The following is a 19696-nucleotide window of genomic DNA, read 5'->3' on the forward strand; positions in this document are numbered from 1 at the left end:
GGGGCTGCCAAGCAGAAACGCTAAGAAGCAAACTAAAAAGTAAAAAAGATTGCATATTGAAATAAATAAAAAAAAAACAGTGCTCTCCTTTCCTTTTAATCATACTGCGATAATCATGCTAAATAACATCATTTTGATTGAGTGAACTGGTCCTTTTAATAAGAACAAAAAATACTCATCCTGTCATTATTCAGCAACATCGCCCTAGCTGCCTACAAACCGTCATGAGAAATGCATGTGTTCAATATGGTACTTGTGCCAAACAACGATTTTCAATTAATCTCTTTAATACCTGTTTTAACAAAATAGTGTTTAAATCACCTTTCTCCTTTATTACAGCCTGCATCATTGAAGTAAAATAAAGGTTGCAGTTTTTATTTTATCCAGAAGGTGGCAGCAGTACAGTACTTACTGAGAGAAAGAGAGGTGATGTCATGCACAGAGACCATGCTTATGGTCACTTGTTGGTAATTAAAGGGACAGGCAAGTCCAAATTAAACTTTCATAATTCAGATAGGGTATGCAATTTTAAACAACTTTCCAGTTTAATTTTGTTATTATAAATAAAAAGAGAGAAACGCTCAACTTATGCCGAAACGTATGTCTGGGAGTTTGCCATTTCCTTTGTTCAGAGAGGGATTGCCTGGTATTTTGGGGCTGGACTGCACTGTGAAGTCAGGATCAGACTGATATGCTACAGGAAAGTTCTTCTCTGGGAAAGCCACATGTTAAAGGGACAGTGTACACCAGAATTTTTATTGTTTAAAAAGATAGATAATCCCTTTATGACCCATTCCCCAGTTTTGCATAACCAACATAATATTTGTTTTACCTCTGTGATAACCTTGTATCTAAGCCTCTGCAGACTGCCCCTTATTTCAGTGCTTTTGACAGACATGCAGTTTAGCCAATCGGTGCATACTCCTAAATAACTCCACAGGAGTGAGCACATTGTTATTTATATGACACACATGAACTCGTACTGTCTAACTGTGAAAATCTTTCAAAATGTTCTGAGCTAAGAGGCGGTTTTCAATGGTTTAGAAATTAGTTTGAGCCTTCCTAGGTTTAGCTTTTGAAAAAACCCACCAAGGAAACAAAACAAATTTAATGATAAAAGTCAATTAGAAAGTTGTTTAAAATTGCATGCCCTATCTGAATAATGAAAGTTTAATGTTGACTTTACTGTCTCTTTAATCAAAAAGAGGCTGCTTCTTGGGTGGTAACTAGCCATAGAACAAGCTATTATGCTATTCTTCGTTCCCAGGTTGAGCGCTTCTCTCTTTTAATTTAATTTTGTTATTCCCTTGCTTTGTTCTCTTGGTATTCGTTGTTTAAAGCTAAACCTAAGTAAGCTCATATACTAATTTATAAGCCCTTGACGGCCGCCTCTTATCTCAGTGCATTTTGACAGTTTTTCACATGTAGACATTGCTAGTTCATCTGTGCCATATAGATAACATAGTGCGCACACCTGTGGAGCTACTTATTAGTCAGTACTGATTGGCTAAAATGCAAGTCTGTCAAAAGAACTGAGATAAAAGGGCTGTCTGCAGAGGCTTACATACAAGGTAATCACAGAGGTAAAAATTGTATTATTATAACTGTGTTGGTTATGTTAAACTGGGGAATGGGTAATAAAGGGATTATCTATCTGTTTAAACAATACACATTCTGGAGTAAACTGTCCCTTATTCATAAACAAATAACATAATTTGTTTCACAGGTGCACGTCAGGCACGTTACTGTGTAGTTATTCCTTATGACTACAATCTTTTTAAAGTAGCAGAATTTCAACTTACTCTGAATTTCCTACATTTGAAACTTAAACTGGGACCTTGTTCTGCTATTACTTTTTCTTTGAATGGTATTAAATTTGTCTTCTGTTCTTAGATATCTCATCACTAAAATATATTTCTGTAATATGAATAATATAGCAACAGTAATTATACACAGTATTCTGATATCATAAATCACTTACTTTTTAGAAACTGGAATTCAAAATAAACTGAAAGATTGCAGAGTTGTCTTAATATTGTCTATCGGTTACTTTTTTCTCACTTTTTGTAATTTTCTAATTAGGAGCTGGAAGCTGCTTAGAAACCCTTGGAGATGGTAAACCTCTGATAGTTGTGATTAATGAAAACCTGATGTCCAATCACCAACTGGAACTAGCACAACAGCTTCATAGAGATGGGCATCTTTACTACTGCACATGCAGGTACAGAGGTGTTGTATATGATATTCACATCCATCACCCTGATGGCCATACATAACCAAGCGTTCCTTAGTAATGTTCATAACAAAGGCAGGATGTGAAATTTAAAGTTAATATTGCAATCATATAAATACTTGTTCTGTGTGGATTAGATGTGCAACTGGCGCTGCTGATTTGAACAGCAGCGGTTTCCGTTCGGGACCAGCAGTGCTCTGTGGGTCCCAAGAGGTACTTCTACTGAGTGTGAGGGTTAAATACTTAAATACACAGCAGTGCTGGTCAATAGTTTTAAAATGACATACTCTGATATTATGTAATTAGATAGTCTATCGCTACTTATTTGTTAAAATGCTAGGTGGTGTACACTGACTCATTTCAATTGGTTATCTTTTTTTTTTTTTTTTAAGGAAATTGATTAGTAAAGTTTCATTATTTTATTTTAGCTTTCTGGTTCCAGCTTATTTCCATTTTTGGAAGTGGGTTTGTGTGGAGAACTAACATTAAACAACACACACATTTGAACAGAGTATTAGGGATTATTTGTCCACCTTAAAGGGACACTATAATATTTCCCCCTAATGTGTTTCAAATAGCTTGTAATACCTATTGAAGACTATTACATTTATGTAATACTGTTCCTTCATAGTTATTTTGTATTTGAAATAGTTGGGTTTGCTATTTCAGATGCAAAAATATCTGTGAGATTAATGCTATTGTCTCCTGTGTACAAAGCTTTTCTACATAGAAGATGCTTGTTCATATATTCATTGTAGGTTGTGGCTTCTAGAGGCAAAAGCAGCTATTTCAGATGCGCATATAATGGTAAAAGAGCTGTTTGCAAACAATTAAATTCAGTTTGAGCAGGTAAAATGGACCATTGGGAACATGTTGAAGGGGAGAAAATTTTAACGTACACTGTACCTTTAAGTGTGTCATGCTGTATTTCTTCCTTATGCATTACAAGGCAATGGTTGTCCTGTGATAATTGTTTGTTCTTCCACTACAAGAAGTTCATGCAGAGTATATCTCAGTAGCACACTGTTAAGTATTTGTACATACAGTAGTTCTGTGTCAATAATATGACTGTTTTCTAATGTGCTGATAAAAAACACCCCCCTGACATTTTTTTTTTTTTAAATACAGAACACTAGGGGACACTTTACAAACGATGGATCTTTCAGCATTAAAAGAATTTCCTCCAGGGCACCCAGAGAATTTTGCTGCATTTTTAGATAAAGTTGTGGGATTTAAATAATATGTACATTAATTTATTGTTGTTTTCTTATATTAATCATCTCCTCTTGCTAAGTACTTATTAATAAAACTGTTTTATGCTCCATCTTGTCTTCATTCTTTTAAGACCTTTTAAGCAGCAAACTAAATTAACCCTTACATGTTTCTGAATGTCCAAGGAGAGATCCTGTTTTATAACCTTTCACTTCACTTTTTTAAACAAAGGACACCAAAGGAAGGAGGTACATTTGATAACAGTAAATTAGAAAGTTTGTTAAAATTCTCTTTGTCTGAACGTTTATTTTTTACTTGGATCTACAAACTCAGGAGCAAGGTTACCCATTATGCCCTAAAAAACTAGACACGATACTGGAATTGAGAGCCCTGAAGTTACACCGTACTGCCTGCCTAGTTTTACTGCACCGTGATAAGCTAGTACTGCAATTTGGAACTATAATCCCTAGCAAACATGTGCTCAGAGGAGAGAAAGTCAGGTGCTTCCTGCTGGAGGTTCTCTCTAAACTAATTAATTATCAACAAGTGGAATTGAGAGATAGAGGTAATATTTATAACTTGACAAATAAAAAAATCTAAACAGTAGGTGTTTTTTTTTTGGTCTCTGCAGTGGAAGTGTGTCGGGGGGACACTTATTATGCAGAATGTGTAATTTTTTCTTCTTAAAGGGACAGTATACTGTAAAATTGTTTTTTTTCTTTATGTGTTTCCTTGTACTTTACTGCACAGTATAAAATTATGAGAATTTGCTTTTTATGGTTTATATGAAATAACTGATTTTGTGTTTTGAAGCCACAACCTAATAAAATGGGTTGGGCTTGTAGGTATAATCAGATCTCATTACTTTATCACATTGGCCTCTATTTATCAAGCTGTCAACCGCAAATACGCTGGAATTCCGCAGCGTATTTGTGGCGAGCCTGATTCGCCTTAGTTATCAAACCCTACAGACCGGCAAAAGTAGAATTTAGTGACGTAACATACGATCCGCCGGACTCAGTCCGACACAGATCGATGCTTACGTCACTACAGATGTTCTGAACGCAAGTTCGGCACAATCTGACTACTTTTGGAAATTATCAAATTCCGACCAGGTACGCTCGCCACTATTCCGGCCCAGCATACCTGGTTTTCAATCCGCCGCCCTGGAGGCGGCGGATGCCATAGGAATCAATGGGAGTCGGAAAACAGCAAACGCTCATGTTCGCTGCTGCCCGATATCCCATTGATTCCTATGGTAAATGTCTACACCTAACACCCTAACATGTACCCTGAGTCTAAACACCCCTAATCTGCCCCCTCCACTCCCCACACCGCCGCAACTAAATAAAGTGTTTAACCCCTAAACCGCCGCAACCGGAGCCAACCGCAACTCTAATAAAGTGTTTAACCCCTAATCTGCCGCCCCCTAGTTCCGCCACCTACATTATATTTATTAACCCCTAATCTGCCCCCCTACACCGCTGCCACCTACCTACATTTATTAACCCCTAATCTGCCGCCCCAACACTATATTAAATTTATTAACCCCTAAGCCTAACCCTAACACCCACTAACGTAAATATAATTTAAATATATCTAAATAAAATTACTATCATTAAATAAATTATTCCTATTTAAAACTAAATACTTACCTATAAAATAAACCCTAAGATAGCTGCAATATAACTAATAGTTACATTGTAGCTAGCTTAGGGTTTATTTTTATTTTACAGGCAAGTTTGTATTTATTTTAACTAGGTAGAATATTTATTAAATAGTTATTAACTATTTAATAACTTCCTAGTTAAAATAAAGACAAATTTACCTGTAAAATAAAACCTAACCTAAGTAACACCTAACACTACACTATAATTAAATAAATTCCCTAAACTAAATACAATTAAATATAATTAAAAACAATTATCTAAAGTACAAAAAAACACACACTAAATTACAGAAAATAATAAAATAATTACAAGTTTTTAAAACTAATTACACCTAATCTAATCCCCCTAATAAAATAAAAAAGCCCCCCAAAATAATAAAAAGCCCTACCCTATACTAAATGCGGGGCATTGCCCCAAAGTAATCAGCTCTATTACCTGTAAAAAAAAAAAAGTACAATACCCCCCCCCAACATTAAAACCCACCCAATCCCCCCTTAAAAAACCTAACACTAACCCCTTGAAGATCACCCTACCGTGAGACGTCTTCACCCAGCCGGGCCGAAGTCCTCCACGAAGCCGGGCGAAGTGGTCCTCCAGACGGGCAGAAGTCTTCATCCAGGCGGCATCTTCTATCTTCATCCATCCGGCGCTTAGCGGCTCCATCTTCAAGACATCCGACGCGGAGCATCCTCTTCATCAGCCAATAGGATTGAGCTCGCATTCTATTGGCTGTTCCAATAAGCCAATAGAATGTGAGCTCAATCCTATTGGCTGATTGGATCAGCCAATAGGATTGAACTTCAATCCTATTGGCTGATTGCATCAGCCAATAGGATTTTTCCTACCTTAATTCCGATTGGCTGATAGAATTCTATCAGTCAATCGGAATTCAAGGGACGCCATCTTGGATGACGTCACTTAAAGGGCCCGTCATTGTTCAAGAAGACTCCGGATGAAGAGGATGCACCGCGTCGGATGTCTTGAAGATGGAGCCGCTCCACGCCGTATGGATGAAGATAGAAGATGCCACCTGGATGAAGACTTCTGCCCGTCTGGAGGACCACTTCGTGGAGGACTTCGGCCCGGCTGGGTGAAGACGTCTCAAGGTAGGGTGATCCTCAAGGGGTTAGTGTTAAGGGTTTTTTAAGGGGGGATTGGGTGGGTTTTAGAGTAGGGTTGGGTGTGTGGGTGGTGGGTTTTAATGTTGGGGGGGTATTGTACTTTTTGTTACAGGTAAAAGAGTGATTACTTTGGGGCAATGCCCCGCAAAAGGCCCTTTTAAGGGCTATTCGTAATTTAGTATAGGGTAGGGATTTTTATTATTTTGGGGGGCTTTTTTATTTTATTAGGGGGATTAGATTAGGTGTAATTAGTTTAAAAAACTTGTAATTATTTTATTATTTTCTGTAATTTAGTGTTTGTTTTTGTACTTTAGATAATTGGGGGGGGGTTTATAAATCAAAGATTTTTATTAAGGTATTTAGCATAGCATTACAAATATAGCAATGGCAAATCAGTTTCTCATACATGTTACAGTCTTGTTCAAGAGAAATAATAGAGATATAAAAGACATCAACAGCACTGAAACCCGTGAACAACCTAATGGTTAACATGACTTAATAACATTAATACAATTCAAGCTAAAGGTGTTAGACCCTGCCAGTCAAGCTTATTGCAAATGTCTCAGTATTACTGAAGGGTTATGATACCTATATTTTAACATTTATAACATCAAGCATACCTCCCTGGTTAATTAGGTTGTCTCATAGAATGATATCTAACCCCCATTTATAAACAGATTATGAAAAAGTGTCTATATTTGTTGCCGGGGGTACTGAAAATACATTTTGACTTGTGGTAATTACTAATGGGTGGTACAAGCTCAGTATGAAAAAGGATTAAAATTCTATAGTAACTAGTATAAAGTAGGAACGAGAATTAATCAATATCTTGTAAAAACTAGCCTATACATTCCTTCCAGCCTATCTTTGCAGTAACATATATTCTTGCTTAACATATCTAAGTATCTAAAAATGGTAACACAAAAAACTAATACCCAGAAGTTACATACAAAACATAAGGAGTCACTTGTGTACATGAAGTAAACCAAGAATGAGAGCTAGGGTGGTTAGTTATTATTAAATTCTGCAATGAATACACTCATCAGATAGGTTTGCAGCTTTAACATGTAGCAGAAGGAACAAACATCAATATTATCAGTATCTACTTGCAGTGTAGTACAGTGATAAGGTATGCGCTCTAAAAATCCTTAAATAAACAGCACTACTCCTTATAGCTAGCATGTATGGTCTACAATACTCAACATATACTCATACACATCAAACTTAAGTCGTCATTGGGATATATGAGTACTATATGTAGATCTTCTTTTGTGTGGCATATGTAAAAACAAAGGCGGTGTTACCCTATCCCAATACGGGAGGCCCCAAATGCGGAGCTGCCACAGTTAGATCGATGGTAGGAGCTACAAAAGAGAAAGTGCTTTCTGAACGCAAAGCTTATCTGCGGTGAAGTCGCCTGTAGTAGGGAGCAAAGGAGAGAGCAATGGTTTCAAATCATCTTCCGTGGAGCTCTAGAACTCAGTAAGGAGACTATGTATGTCCCAGTCTGTTCCAAAACCTTACATTGGTCCATTCTGTAGTGAGAGCGGTCGGCCACATCCGCCCAAACTTGTAGTGTCTTCGTCTCCTTCAGATTCACAAACCTAGGTTCTATAACCGGGGGGAGAATTATATCTACACCCCCGTAGTTGTGATCAGCTCCCTTTAACTCCCCACTCCCCCCCCCCCCCCGCAGACAGATGCAAAAGTATTGCGTAGTTCATCTTGTGTATCCATGGTGTAATCCTCCTCTGCTCTTAAGCTCTCAATAAGAGAAGTCAAATGACCCTCCATCTTGTCAGCGATCAATTCAAGTAACTCTATGATACTCGGTGCCATTATGCAAGAGTTAAATTTCTTGTGTTTCAGATCCCGGTTTCTGCTTTTCTCTCTGGTTCGTTTTAAGGAAGTAAGGCTAGTATGATGAATCTTGTCAATCACAGCAGGTGAAAACTGCTTTACCCGGCATGAATCCAGCTGGGGGGGAAGGATGGCAAATGTAAAAAGTTATATAGGCCGCCGCCAGTTGATATAATGATTCGGGCACTTCTGATGTACGGATCTCCCCCATAAACACATCAAAAGATCCCAATTCTCTTCATGGTGAGACAATGAAAATTACAGGCATGAGTGCTGTATTGAGGTGGAGATAAATTTCAATTATAGTGAACTAGGATCAGAGCTCCAACAATTCATGTCTGCACACGGCCACGGCTTGGACACGCCCCAGATAATTGTTTTTAATTGTATTTAATTGTATTTAGTTTAGGGAATTTATTTAATTATAGTGTAGTGTTTAGGTTTAATTGTAACTTAGGTTAGGTTTTATTTTACAGGTATATTTGTATTTATTTTAACTTGGTAGCTATTAAATAGTTAATAACTATTTAATAGCTATTGTACCTAGTTAAAATAAATACAAACTTGCCTGTAAAATAAAAATAAACCTTAAGCTAGCTACAATGTAACTATTAGTTATATTGTAGCTATCTTAGGGTTTATTTTATAGCTAAGTATTTAGTTTTACATAGGAATAATTTATTTAGATTTAGGTAAATTAAATTTAAGTTAGGGGGTGTTAGGGTTAGTGTTAGACTTAGGTTTAGGGGTTAATACATTTAATATAGTGGCGGTGGTGTATGGGGGGCAGATTAGGGGTTAATAAATATAATGTAGGTGGCGGTGGGCTCCGGGAGCGGCGGTTTAGGGGTTAAACACTTTATTTAATTGCGGCGGGCTCCAGGAGCAGCAGGATAGGGGTTAATAACAGTATGTAGGTGGCGGCGGTATAGGGGGCGGAAGATTAGGGGTTAATATGTATAATGTAGGTGGCGGTGGGCTCCGGGAGCGGCGGTTTAGGGGTTAATACATTTATTAGATTTGCGGTGGGCTCCGGGAGCGGCGGTTTAGGGGTTAATAACTTTATTTAGGTGCGGTGGGGTCCGGGAGCGGCGGTATAGGGGGTAAAACAGTATAGTATAGTGTGAGTGTTTAGTGACAGGGTACCAAGAAAGCTGTAAAAAAGCCGAAGAGCAGCGAGATCGATAACTGTTAGTTACCAACAGTCCGCTGCTCATCGCCCCGTACTTGGTGCGCGGCTTTTTTGATAAATTTGGAGAACGTATTCAGGTCCGCGGCAGCGATGTTAGGCGATCTTAGGTGAGCGTATTGGTGTCGTCGAATGCAAGAAAGTCGACAGCTTGATAAGTAGGGGCCATTGTGTACATATACATGATCTTTATCTTATATCTGTCCATATACCAAGCACCAATACTTGGAAAGAACAATGGAAAATTAACATTTTATTACCTTATCTCTTCTATACCCCACTGGGAGTATAATTTCTTCTACTGGCTGTGTTACACAGCTTGGTCTCCTGGCCAAAACCCTTTAAGGATAGGTGGGGATTACCACAGGCTAAATCAAACTATTTAAATTGCCAATATAAGGGTAAAGGAAATACTTGTAAACAATTTAATACACTCCAGCAGGTAAAGTGGATCATTGGGAACAAATGAGAATTTTTTTAAAGAAAAATAGCACTTTAATCCTTACAGTGACCGCATTCCTGGGGTCTAGTGTTATGCAGATTTGAGGAAACACTATGTCTGGGTCAGATCACACAAGATTTCATAGTAAACTTCCTTATTTATGACTGCCTACAAATTCCAGATGCTCCCTTGCTAGTTCTTAAGAGACCGCTGCTGAAATGGTGGCCTAGTTATAACGTTTGGACTGGGGCCTATTGTGTTCTAGTCACGCCCCTGCAATTCAGCTAGCAATGTTATCATTACATTTTTAGGTCTGTGCAGTGATTTAATAATTGCAGTATCTCAGACAAGTAAAAGCCAGATGAAATGCAGGTAACGGGATGTGAAACTGCAAATAAACAGAAATTAAATTATTAAAAACTATTCACTGCATTCTGGTGCTTTCTCCTCTCCTATTTAACTCTCTCTTGGTATGTGAATATGCGTATTGAGCATATGATTATAGGTTGTTAAATAAGTCCTGTATTTATTGTAGTGTTAATCCCAATGTCTTATTTCTAATGTTTTATTAATTGCCATGTGATGTTCAATCCTTAGCAATACTTGCTATTATTGTTACATTTATAGCTGTTGTATGCCATAGCTTCAACCTCCTCCAAATGTTACTGTCTGTTTACTTTAACTTATCTCACCCTGACCTGACCAAAATCTAACTTTTCAAGTGGCCTCTTAAATTGTCTTTGACTTAGCAATCAACTAATTTAGTGGACCCAGCTGACTGCCCTACTTATATATTTAACTCTAGCTTGGGCTGTGCATTGCAATGTCACAATAGCATATGCTCACATTTCTGAAGTGAACATTTTATAAGTGAGGCATTAAGATAAGAATTATACAAGAATTGGACAAGGGGCAAAACACAAGGCAAGTACTGTTGTAAATTTGTGTTTTATGTAACTCACTGTTTCCTTTTTTGCAAAATGTTTCATATCATCATGTTCCTTTTTGCTACCTCTTGTCTGTTTAATAAACTATACCTTTCATTTACTCATTTTCCCTCACCACCTACTACATTCATCAGCCCATCCCTTTTATCCTCATCTCACTGCTCTCATGAACTTTATATATTACTAAACTCTCTCCTCCCTGCTCCACATTCCAAAGACACTCAATACTTCAAATCTGTATCTCATCTTATGTCACTCTCCATCTTACTCATACTCACTGCTGGTGATATATCCCCCAATCCTGGTCCCCCACAACTTCATAAACCTGCCCACCCTTGTATGCCTTGCCTTCAACCTAAACACCATAACTCTGGAAACTTTATACAAGTTCCTCTTGTAACTAAAACAAACACCCCCTTCACTTGTACAGTCTGGAACTCTCACTCAGTTTGCAGCAAACTCACTTCTATTCATGACCTCTTCATATCCCACTCCTTCAACCTCCTGGCTCTCACAGAAACCTGGCTCTCTCCCTCAGACACAGCTTCCCCTGCTACACTGTCACATGGGGGTCTACACTTCAGCCACACCCCAAGGCTTGGAAACAGGCAAGGAGGTGGTGTAGTTATATTACTATCCTCTCGTTGTACCTTTCAACAAATACAACCCATCTCCTCCCTCACATTTTCTTCCTTAGAAACCCACATGATTAGCTTATTCTCTCCTCTGTCTCTCTACATGTTGCTAGTATATATCGCTCCCTCCCCCCTTGGTTCTTCGACTCAATTTCTTGATAATTTTGCATCCGGGCTGCCTTATTTCCTCTCCTCAGACATCCCTGCAATCATCCTTGGGGATTTCAACCTCCCTGTTAACAATCCCGCTGCCCCTGCTGCAAAAAAACTTCTCCAGCTCACTTCCTTTTACGATCTGTCACTATGGCCTGACTTTCCCACTCAAAAAGATAGACGCTCCCTCTATGTGATTTTCAGCTATCGATGCACTCTCTCAAGCTTCACAAATTCCACTTTTCCTGTTTCTGACCATCATCTCCTCACTTGTAATATCACAGCACTTCCTACTGCCCTCCCTCCTAGCCAAATTCCACAGGAGCGTTAAGTCACTTGATCGGCAACATCTTTTAAACTCTCTAAAACCTCTGCTTTCTTCCATCTCCTCCTTTTCCTGCCCTGACCAATCTATCTGTCACTATAATTCCACTCATGGTCCTTGACAATTTGGCACCTCCTACCATAGCCAAAAGATCATGTACTCATCCTCAGCCCTGGCATACTCCTATGACACGCTACCTACGTAGATGTTCCCACACTGCTGAGCGACATTGGAGAAAATCCTGTTGTTCAGCTAACTTCCTTCATTACAAGTTCATCTTAAACTCCTACTATTCTGCCCTTTACCTCTCCAAGCAGGACTACTTCTCTACTCTTTCTTCAAACCCAAAACATCTGTTCTCCACTTTTAATACCCTTCTCCACCACCCCCCACCTCCTATTTCCCACATCTCTCTCAGCTCAAGATTTTGCCAACCACTTCACCAACAAAATAGACTCCAACAGAAACTATATCATCTCCCAACACACTACCAGTCTCCAACCCCCTCAACCAATAACCAATGTCCAAAACCTGCAAAGCCACTGACTCAGCTTTTTTTCTCCCACTACTGAGGAAGAAGTTTCTGCCCTTATATCCTCTAACCTCACTACCTGTCCCCTTGATCCCATCCCCTCACAATTACTGCCCTCCCTCTCTCCTACTCTTAATACACCAGCTAGTATTAGGAAAGTTATCCAGATATCATGATCACAGCATATCTCCACATAGCACATGCATGGATGTCCACCACCAGTTGGGTCTGATGATACAAAAAGAGTCACCTGGTCTTAACCCTCTCACTGACCGAGGAAGAAGCTCATTTCTTCTCCTGCTCCTTATCTGCCCCCCTCTCACAGCCACAAAGGACTAAGTATAGGTGAGATTCCTGGCTTTAAAAACACAAAAATAACAGGTCCTTCCAGGTGAAGCGCAATGATTTGACCAATCGCACATATAGAGGAGGGAGCAAGAGGACAGTGCAGGCCCAAGGTAATTTACACTGAAAGGGCTAATATGACCTGCTACCATAAGGATAGAAATGCAGCAGATGTAAAGTCAGCATTGCCTTTGATATAATGCAACAAAGATTATATCAAGAGTACTTCAGAGTGATAAACAAGGAAGTAACAAAGACTGTAGGCAGCAGTCATATACAACAGCAACTGTGCTGTGGCAATAACTGGTAGATTGTCCACTACTACTGGTAGATTGTCCATCGATACAGAATTTTGCGGCTCTATACAAATAAATATTAATAAATAAATAAATGATAATACGAAGGCTCTGACAGGAAACTCAAAGGTTAAAAGGATCACAACCGGGCTAGATGGTGAACCCATGGCTGAGCTATGATGATCGCCCATGCCTGGGCTGGACAGAGCTCCACACTGGAATACAGGAATAAATAGGTACTTTTAAAGGGACATAAAATTACAGTAGTATGCTGCAAAGCATCATTAAAAAGGGTTTGCTTTTTGTTTTGTCTGTATGTGTGCACATGGTGCTTACACGTGGTGTAGATAAAATGATTTTAAAAAAAAGGCTACTGCAGTCTTAATAATGTCCTTTTGCTTTTCAATAGTATATGGCTGCTGGAAACTGGTATGTGGAATGCAGATTATGGTCTTTATGTGAGGGTTAAACTACACGCTAAGTTACAATCTCATAACCTTACAAAAACCCCTTTGTTAAGACTACTGCATAAGTGTCTGGATAGATCTGCAGCCACTTAACTATGGATCCCACCTTCAGTGGTGATGGATTTTTTGTTATCAGAGGCCTCAAAGGATCTTCACTGTCTGGAATATTACTGCTCCTTCTTACAGTCACTGGTGGGTTGATTACCCCCATACCTTATAGGAAAGCACCAGCATTCATTGCCTCTTAAACTGAAAACACCTAGGAGATGGCCTAGTTGCCATCTGGTCCCCCAAACCAAACATATATATATATATTTATTTGTCGTACCACAATTGAATGTGTAATTTGTTCAACATTATTATTACAATTTAGGACAGGGCTACCCTCCAGCTTCAGCCAAAACTTCTGTCAAGCAAACCTCTGCACTTTACATTAATTTAGTCTATTACCTCCATATTCTTTAGCATGTTAGTCACCTAGCCTCTAGATAACAAAAGGTAACAAATCTAAAACAGCTTTAAATTTCCTTATAGGAGTTTGGGCATTTAGATGACTTCCTGCACCCTCTCACTATCTCTTATGCCACCTTAGACAATAAAAGAAAATAAAGATATTTCTATAACTCCCATCACTAATATTTAGCAATTTAGTCCTCAATTACAAACGAGGACTAAATGAAGCCCTGAGAGCAATCAGCTGTGGGGTGAAACGCCTGTAGCTGGATGCTGGATAGACACACTATGAGTAACTAAAAAGTGTGTACATTTTCTGTTCGCTGAGCCCATTCCTCTCCTCTGATTGAAGGGACACTTTCTACTTGAACTGTATTTGTACCAATATTCATACAGCACAAATTTGCATCTTGTGTTTCCTGATTATGGGACACCAGTCTTGGAAAAAACTAGCAGCAACACCCAGCCAGTGACATCATGAATTGGAGGGGGTCACGCAGAGTCAGTGTGGTTTGGAAAAAGCCGGTCCTGGCTTAAGGGGTAAGAAGACCTGCATATTAACATATATAGATTTGCCACCTCGGCCATGTTTTCCTGGACACTTATAAGTTACACATGCTGCAGGGTGTGCAGGGAGGAACATGAATAGAGCTGTCCAGGGGAGCAATTCATGTTCCCCTCTGCACACCCTGCAGCATGTGTAACTCATAAGTGTCCAGGACAACATGGCCGAGGTGGCAAACCTAAAGATATACCAAGTCAGAGCTGGTGAGTCCCTGCAGAAGATCTGGTGGTCCGGTGAGCTTGGTCTCTAGGAGGACCGCTGCAGTGATTTATACTGTGAATTCCCTGTCACTAAGAAGAGAGACTTTAGCCTTGTTTTGTTACACTTATATGAACTGCAACATGTTGTGGATACATAGTTCACTATTCCAGGTGGAACTTTAACAGATTGCTGATTACGTTGTGCCACATTACATGGTTATGATATATTTTAAGTAGCAACATTTATACCGGTAACATTTATTTAGGGATCCCTGATATAGGCTCAGTTGAATGTGTTTGTTTTTTATTGCCCTAATAAATATTTATTTGATTCATCTCAATATGAGTGTGATGTATACGCTGATTTGTTCTTAAAGGGACGGTGTCAGTACTTTTGTATTTTATTGGCTTAATAGGGGGTTGCAAGATTAGGTTTACTGTTAGTGCTCTCTTTGATCAATTTAATTATTTAAACTTCCTGGATCACCACAATTAATTATACAAGTGGTGCCCTGTCCCTAGCTGTCCCTAGCCACCCATATCCTCACTAGCTGGTTATAGACTATATATATATATATATATATATATATATATATATATATATATATATATATATATATATATATATATATATATATATCACATGCATATGCACACGTACACCCTTGACACTTTACCTTGTCATATACCTTATCTGTATACCCCTTCCCATAGGCAATGGCAAGGGGGTGCATTTGCCTCCAGCTGGAGGACATACTTCAGAAAAAAAGACAATTTAATGTCATTTTTTTCTTTTTTAAATTCCCCTGAATGTAGCTTCATTTTAGAAGAAAAAGCACTGTATTCTGGGAATTATATAGCATTATGGAATTTATAGTTAACTATTTCACTCTCAGTTCTGGACTCTAATTCGCAGCATGCATTGCATAGTGGTGGGGAGTGAGTATTCTGGAAGGCAGGAAGTTTTGCATGAGGTCACGCCCCCTCCTCTATGCTGTGTGTTTGTGTATCCCAGACAATATGAGACTATGAGCCCATTGTACACACTGGGGAAGGCAGCTGGAAGTATTGTCTTACCCTTTGCACTGGGTTATACCTGTATATTTATTTGTAAGTTCAGACCCTCTGCACAAGTGGTAGAAGGGGTGTACAGTGCCAGTGATCTTAAACTCTGCACCATGACCTTTTTAACAGCAGCAAAGAATAAAGTATTTCATTAATGACAATCTGCTCTGAGTTAACACTTTCTGGGCAGAGTCCTCTTACTCACATACAGGAATAATTTGTTAAAAGTCATGCCAGTAGCACAAATAGAGAAATGTACATTTTGCATTTCTTAGGTAATTTACTGTTAGCAGTTTTAGGCTTTATATGTTAACTTATGTTGGTTCTTTTGTGTTTTAATTATAATTTTGTTTTTCTTTATTATAACTGTGTAATGCAACAAATCAAATAAGCACAATACTAAATAAATTAATAGATACAATTATATGCTCCTATTTTTATTTAATACAGAGTCTGGATAAAAACCTTCATTTTAAAACACACCACAAAAAAAATGTATAAATGTGTATTAATGTTTAGCAAATAGTGACTCCAAAATGTATAGTGTACTAGTAAACTAGTAAGCTTTTCCTGGGACTAGTAGCATTGTGGGAAAATTTCTATGGACACCCAGGCTCCTATCTCAAAACCTCAGCCTTTTTTAAACCCTTTGTTACCTGTTTAGTAAACCTTAATTAAACCTCAGCTTGTTTATTTCTACATTTAGAAGGTGTCTTTGAAACGATAATCGCAAGTGATAAAAGTTAGTTATCTCCGATCCAGCTACTAAATTTTGGATTGTAATTGTCTAAATACACCACTAGGTGGTGTCTTTGGAGCTACAATCACAAGTGATAAGTTAGTGATCCCTGATCCAGCCTCAAAATATTGGAATGTAATTGTCCAAATTCAACACTAGGTGGCAAGAGATTCCTACATACACTACAGCAAACTGAACGAAAGCCTCTTCATACAAAAGCGACCAAAGATGCAACTGAAGCCGTAGCCAGGTGACTTGATGCTGCAGTTCTCATATAATGCACTAAAATACATTATATATACCTGTCTTGGTTTACATGTAACAGTGACCATGTCAGCAAATAAACTAGACATATTAATTAAAATGTTGGACTTATTCCTATCTCTGTTAAAATATAATACATAATACTCTGTTGTCTGGGTGCATGTGTGTGTGTGATTCTTTAGTTTTTTTATATCTATATGTGTGTGTTTGAAATACATTTTTTAATGTGCCTCCATTGCTATCCCCTTGAACCCCCTTAGCATGTAAGCCTAAGAGTCCAGCTGTTTGTAGATCACCTTCTTTAGAGCTGACTACAACAGTGCGACTCTTGGCAGGGCCCTCTATCCGTCTGATCCATATAAATGTTTTGTTGTATTCCGCCTAAGTTTATTAAGCCCCCGCGGAGGATTAAGCCCCCACTTGAGGATTAAGACCCCCTCCGGCAGTGCCCCCCTCTACAAATAACCGATAATAATAATAGTGATTTAAATGATAAACAGTATATGATCAGGTGTATATGTATGTATTTCTATTTGTATGTATATATAGATAATTACCTTGTATACTGTATAAGCCTCTGCAGACTGCCCCCTTATTTCAGTTATTTTGACAGACTTGGTGACTCCACTGGAGTGAGTACAATATTGTTAATATGGCACTCATGAACTAGCGCTGTCTAGCTGTGAAAAATTGTCAAAATGCACTGAGATAAGAGGCGCCCTTCAGGGGCTTAGAAATTAGCATCTGAGCCTACCTAGGTTTAGCTTTCAACAAAGAATACCAAGAGAACAAGGCAAATTTGATTATAAATGTAAATTGGAAAATTGTTTAAAATTGTATGCCTTATCTAAATCATGAATGTTTAATTTTGACTAGACTGTCCCTTTAATATAATTTATTCCCGTGTAATTTACATAACAAAGTTTTTGATAAAGTACAATTTTTGGTAAACAATTTTGTTACGAATCTTGATGCACTTTAACAATAAAAAAATTTCTGCTTATTTTTGTGTGGATGGTTCAATTATTTATTTTGTATGTCTGCATCTCCTTCCCATATGAAAATGCAGTATACACCGCTTAGTGAGACACCCTGTTTTCAGTGTAAAAAGAGGATTTAGATCATTTCACCAGGGAAATTAAAGTAAAGGTGAGCATTCTTAAATAATCTCGCCAGTTAATAGATCTTTAGGTATTCCGGCCCTCAGTATTAGCCTTTGAGTAAACAGTAATAAATAAGGAGGACTTTGTGCAATTAATTAGATAGATATGATAATGAGGTATTCTCTCCCTACAAGATTAGCCCATTGTATTGGGTTGTGGTTTCAGTTAGCAGAAACAGTTATTTCATATACAGAAATAAACATTTTAAACTCGCAGCTGGAATAACGTAATTAAAAACACATTAATGGGGACACTGTCCCTTTAATAAGACTAAACCAAATGTGCTTCTATCACATGAAACATGTAGACAGCGAATTTTACCTGCACATTGCTTGGTTCTTTTTTATGAACCCCAAATAAGGGTAGATCTCCTGCATAACATTGGAACACAAACTACTATAGGTATTTCTCACGGCCAGACCACTCTAGCCAAAACCCTTAAAGGGCCATTATAGTAAAAAAAATACATGCTCTTATCCATTAACGCGTGTCATTTTATAACTATTGACCCTGCAGTGCTGTGTGTTTAACTGTAGAAGTCCATCTCGGGACCCTTGGTGCACTGCTGGCCCCCTGCGGAACCTGCAACTGATTCAATTAGTGGCACTATTTGGGTTAATAGTCTAATGGATTAGAGCGTGTCATTTTTTTACTATTATGGCCCTTCAACTTCATTCAGCGGTCTGACCTAGACTTAAAGGGACATAAAACTCATATACTTAGTCATTAAAAAGTGATGCAGCATACCTGTAAAAAGATGACAGGAAAATATCTCTATGTAAAAAAGGAAGATATTTTACCTCACAATTTCTTCAGCTCACTACAGTAAGTGCTGAGTAAACAGTTATACTTCAGATGCTGTCCAGCTGCAAGTTGAAAAAAAAAACAATAGCCAATCAGCATCAGTAGTGCTAAGGTAATGCTTTGCCTTTGCTGTGATCTCATGAGCTGTGACTCAGGTGAGAGCACTGGACCTCTGTAGAGGAGCTGTGACTCAGGTGAGAGCACTGGATCTCTGTAGAGGAGCTGTGACTCAGGTGAGAGCACTGGATCTCTGTAGAGGAGCTGTGACTCAGGTGAGAGCACTGGATCTCTGTAGAGGAGCTGTGACTCAGGTGAGAGCACTGGAACTCTGTAGAGGAGCTATGATTCAGGTGAGAGCACTGGATCTCTGTAGAGGAGCTGTGACTCAGGTGAGAGCACTGGATCTCTGTAGAGGAGCTGTGACTCAGGTGAGAGCACTGGCTCTCTGTAGAGAAACTGTAAGTGAGGAGGGAGCACTGGATCTCTGTAGAGGACTGTGAGTGAGGAGGGACCACTGGATCTCTGTAGAGTAGCTGTGAGGGAGGTGGGAGCACTGGCTCTCTTCCTACGGCTGTATCAACCACTAAGTGGGGTGGGAGCACTGGCTCTTTGTAGAGGAGCTGTGAGTGGGGTGGGAGCACCAGTTCTCTGTAGAGGAGCTGTGAGTGGGGTGGGAGCACCGGCTCTCTGTAGAGAAACTGTAAGTGAGGAGGGAGCACTGGATCTCTGTAGAGGACTGTGAGTGAGGAGGGAGCACTGGATCTCTGTAGAGTAGCTGTGAGGGAGGTGGGAGCACTGGCTCTCTTCCTACGGCTGTATCAACCACTAAGTGTAACTATGCAAGTCACATTTCACTAGTCAATGTGTTTATTATAACATATCTATAGAATCATATTACCTTTCATTGATCGTATTTTTGGTTTAGTTTGTGTTTGTGAACACTTCACTCTTGCCTATACAAATGGGTCTGTGTAATATGCTGAATGTATGGACTATGTGAATCTTGCTACATACAC

General features: G+C 38.8%; 1 protein-coding gene across 4 annotated transcripts in view; it reads left to right on the forward strand.

The window, feature by feature from the left end:
- The window catches only part of LOC128645956 (UDP-N-acetylglucosamine transferase subunit ALG13 homolog), a 47688-nt gene extending 29972 nt beyond the window's left edge, over positions 1-17716 (forward strand). The window contains exons 1-3 of one of the 4 annotated variants that reach the window (XM_053699322.1): positions 354-483; positions 2083-2221; positions 3362-3557. In XM_053699322.1, the coding sequence (XP_053555297.1) occupies positions 435-483; positions 2083-2221; positions 3362-3473 (300 nt within the window). In that variant the 5' untranslated portion in view covers positions 354-434 and the 3' untranslated portion in view covers positions 3474-3557. Of the gene's footprint in view, positions 1-353; positions 484-2082; positions 2222-3361; positions 3558-16608 lie in introns of those variants that run through there. The other 3 variants (XM_053699323.1, XM_053699320.1, XM_053699321.1) reach the window with 3 other exon arrangements.
- Positions 17717-19696: the final 1980 nt, after the last annotated feature.

Source organism: Bombina bombina, chromosome 1, assembly GCF_027579735.1.
Source record: "Bombina bombina isolate aBomBom1 chromosome 1, aBomBom1.pri, whole genome shotgun sequence".
In the NCBI taxonomy this organism is placed as follows: Eukaryota; Metazoa; Chordata; class Amphibia; order Anura; family Bombinatoridae; genus Bombina; species Bombina bombina.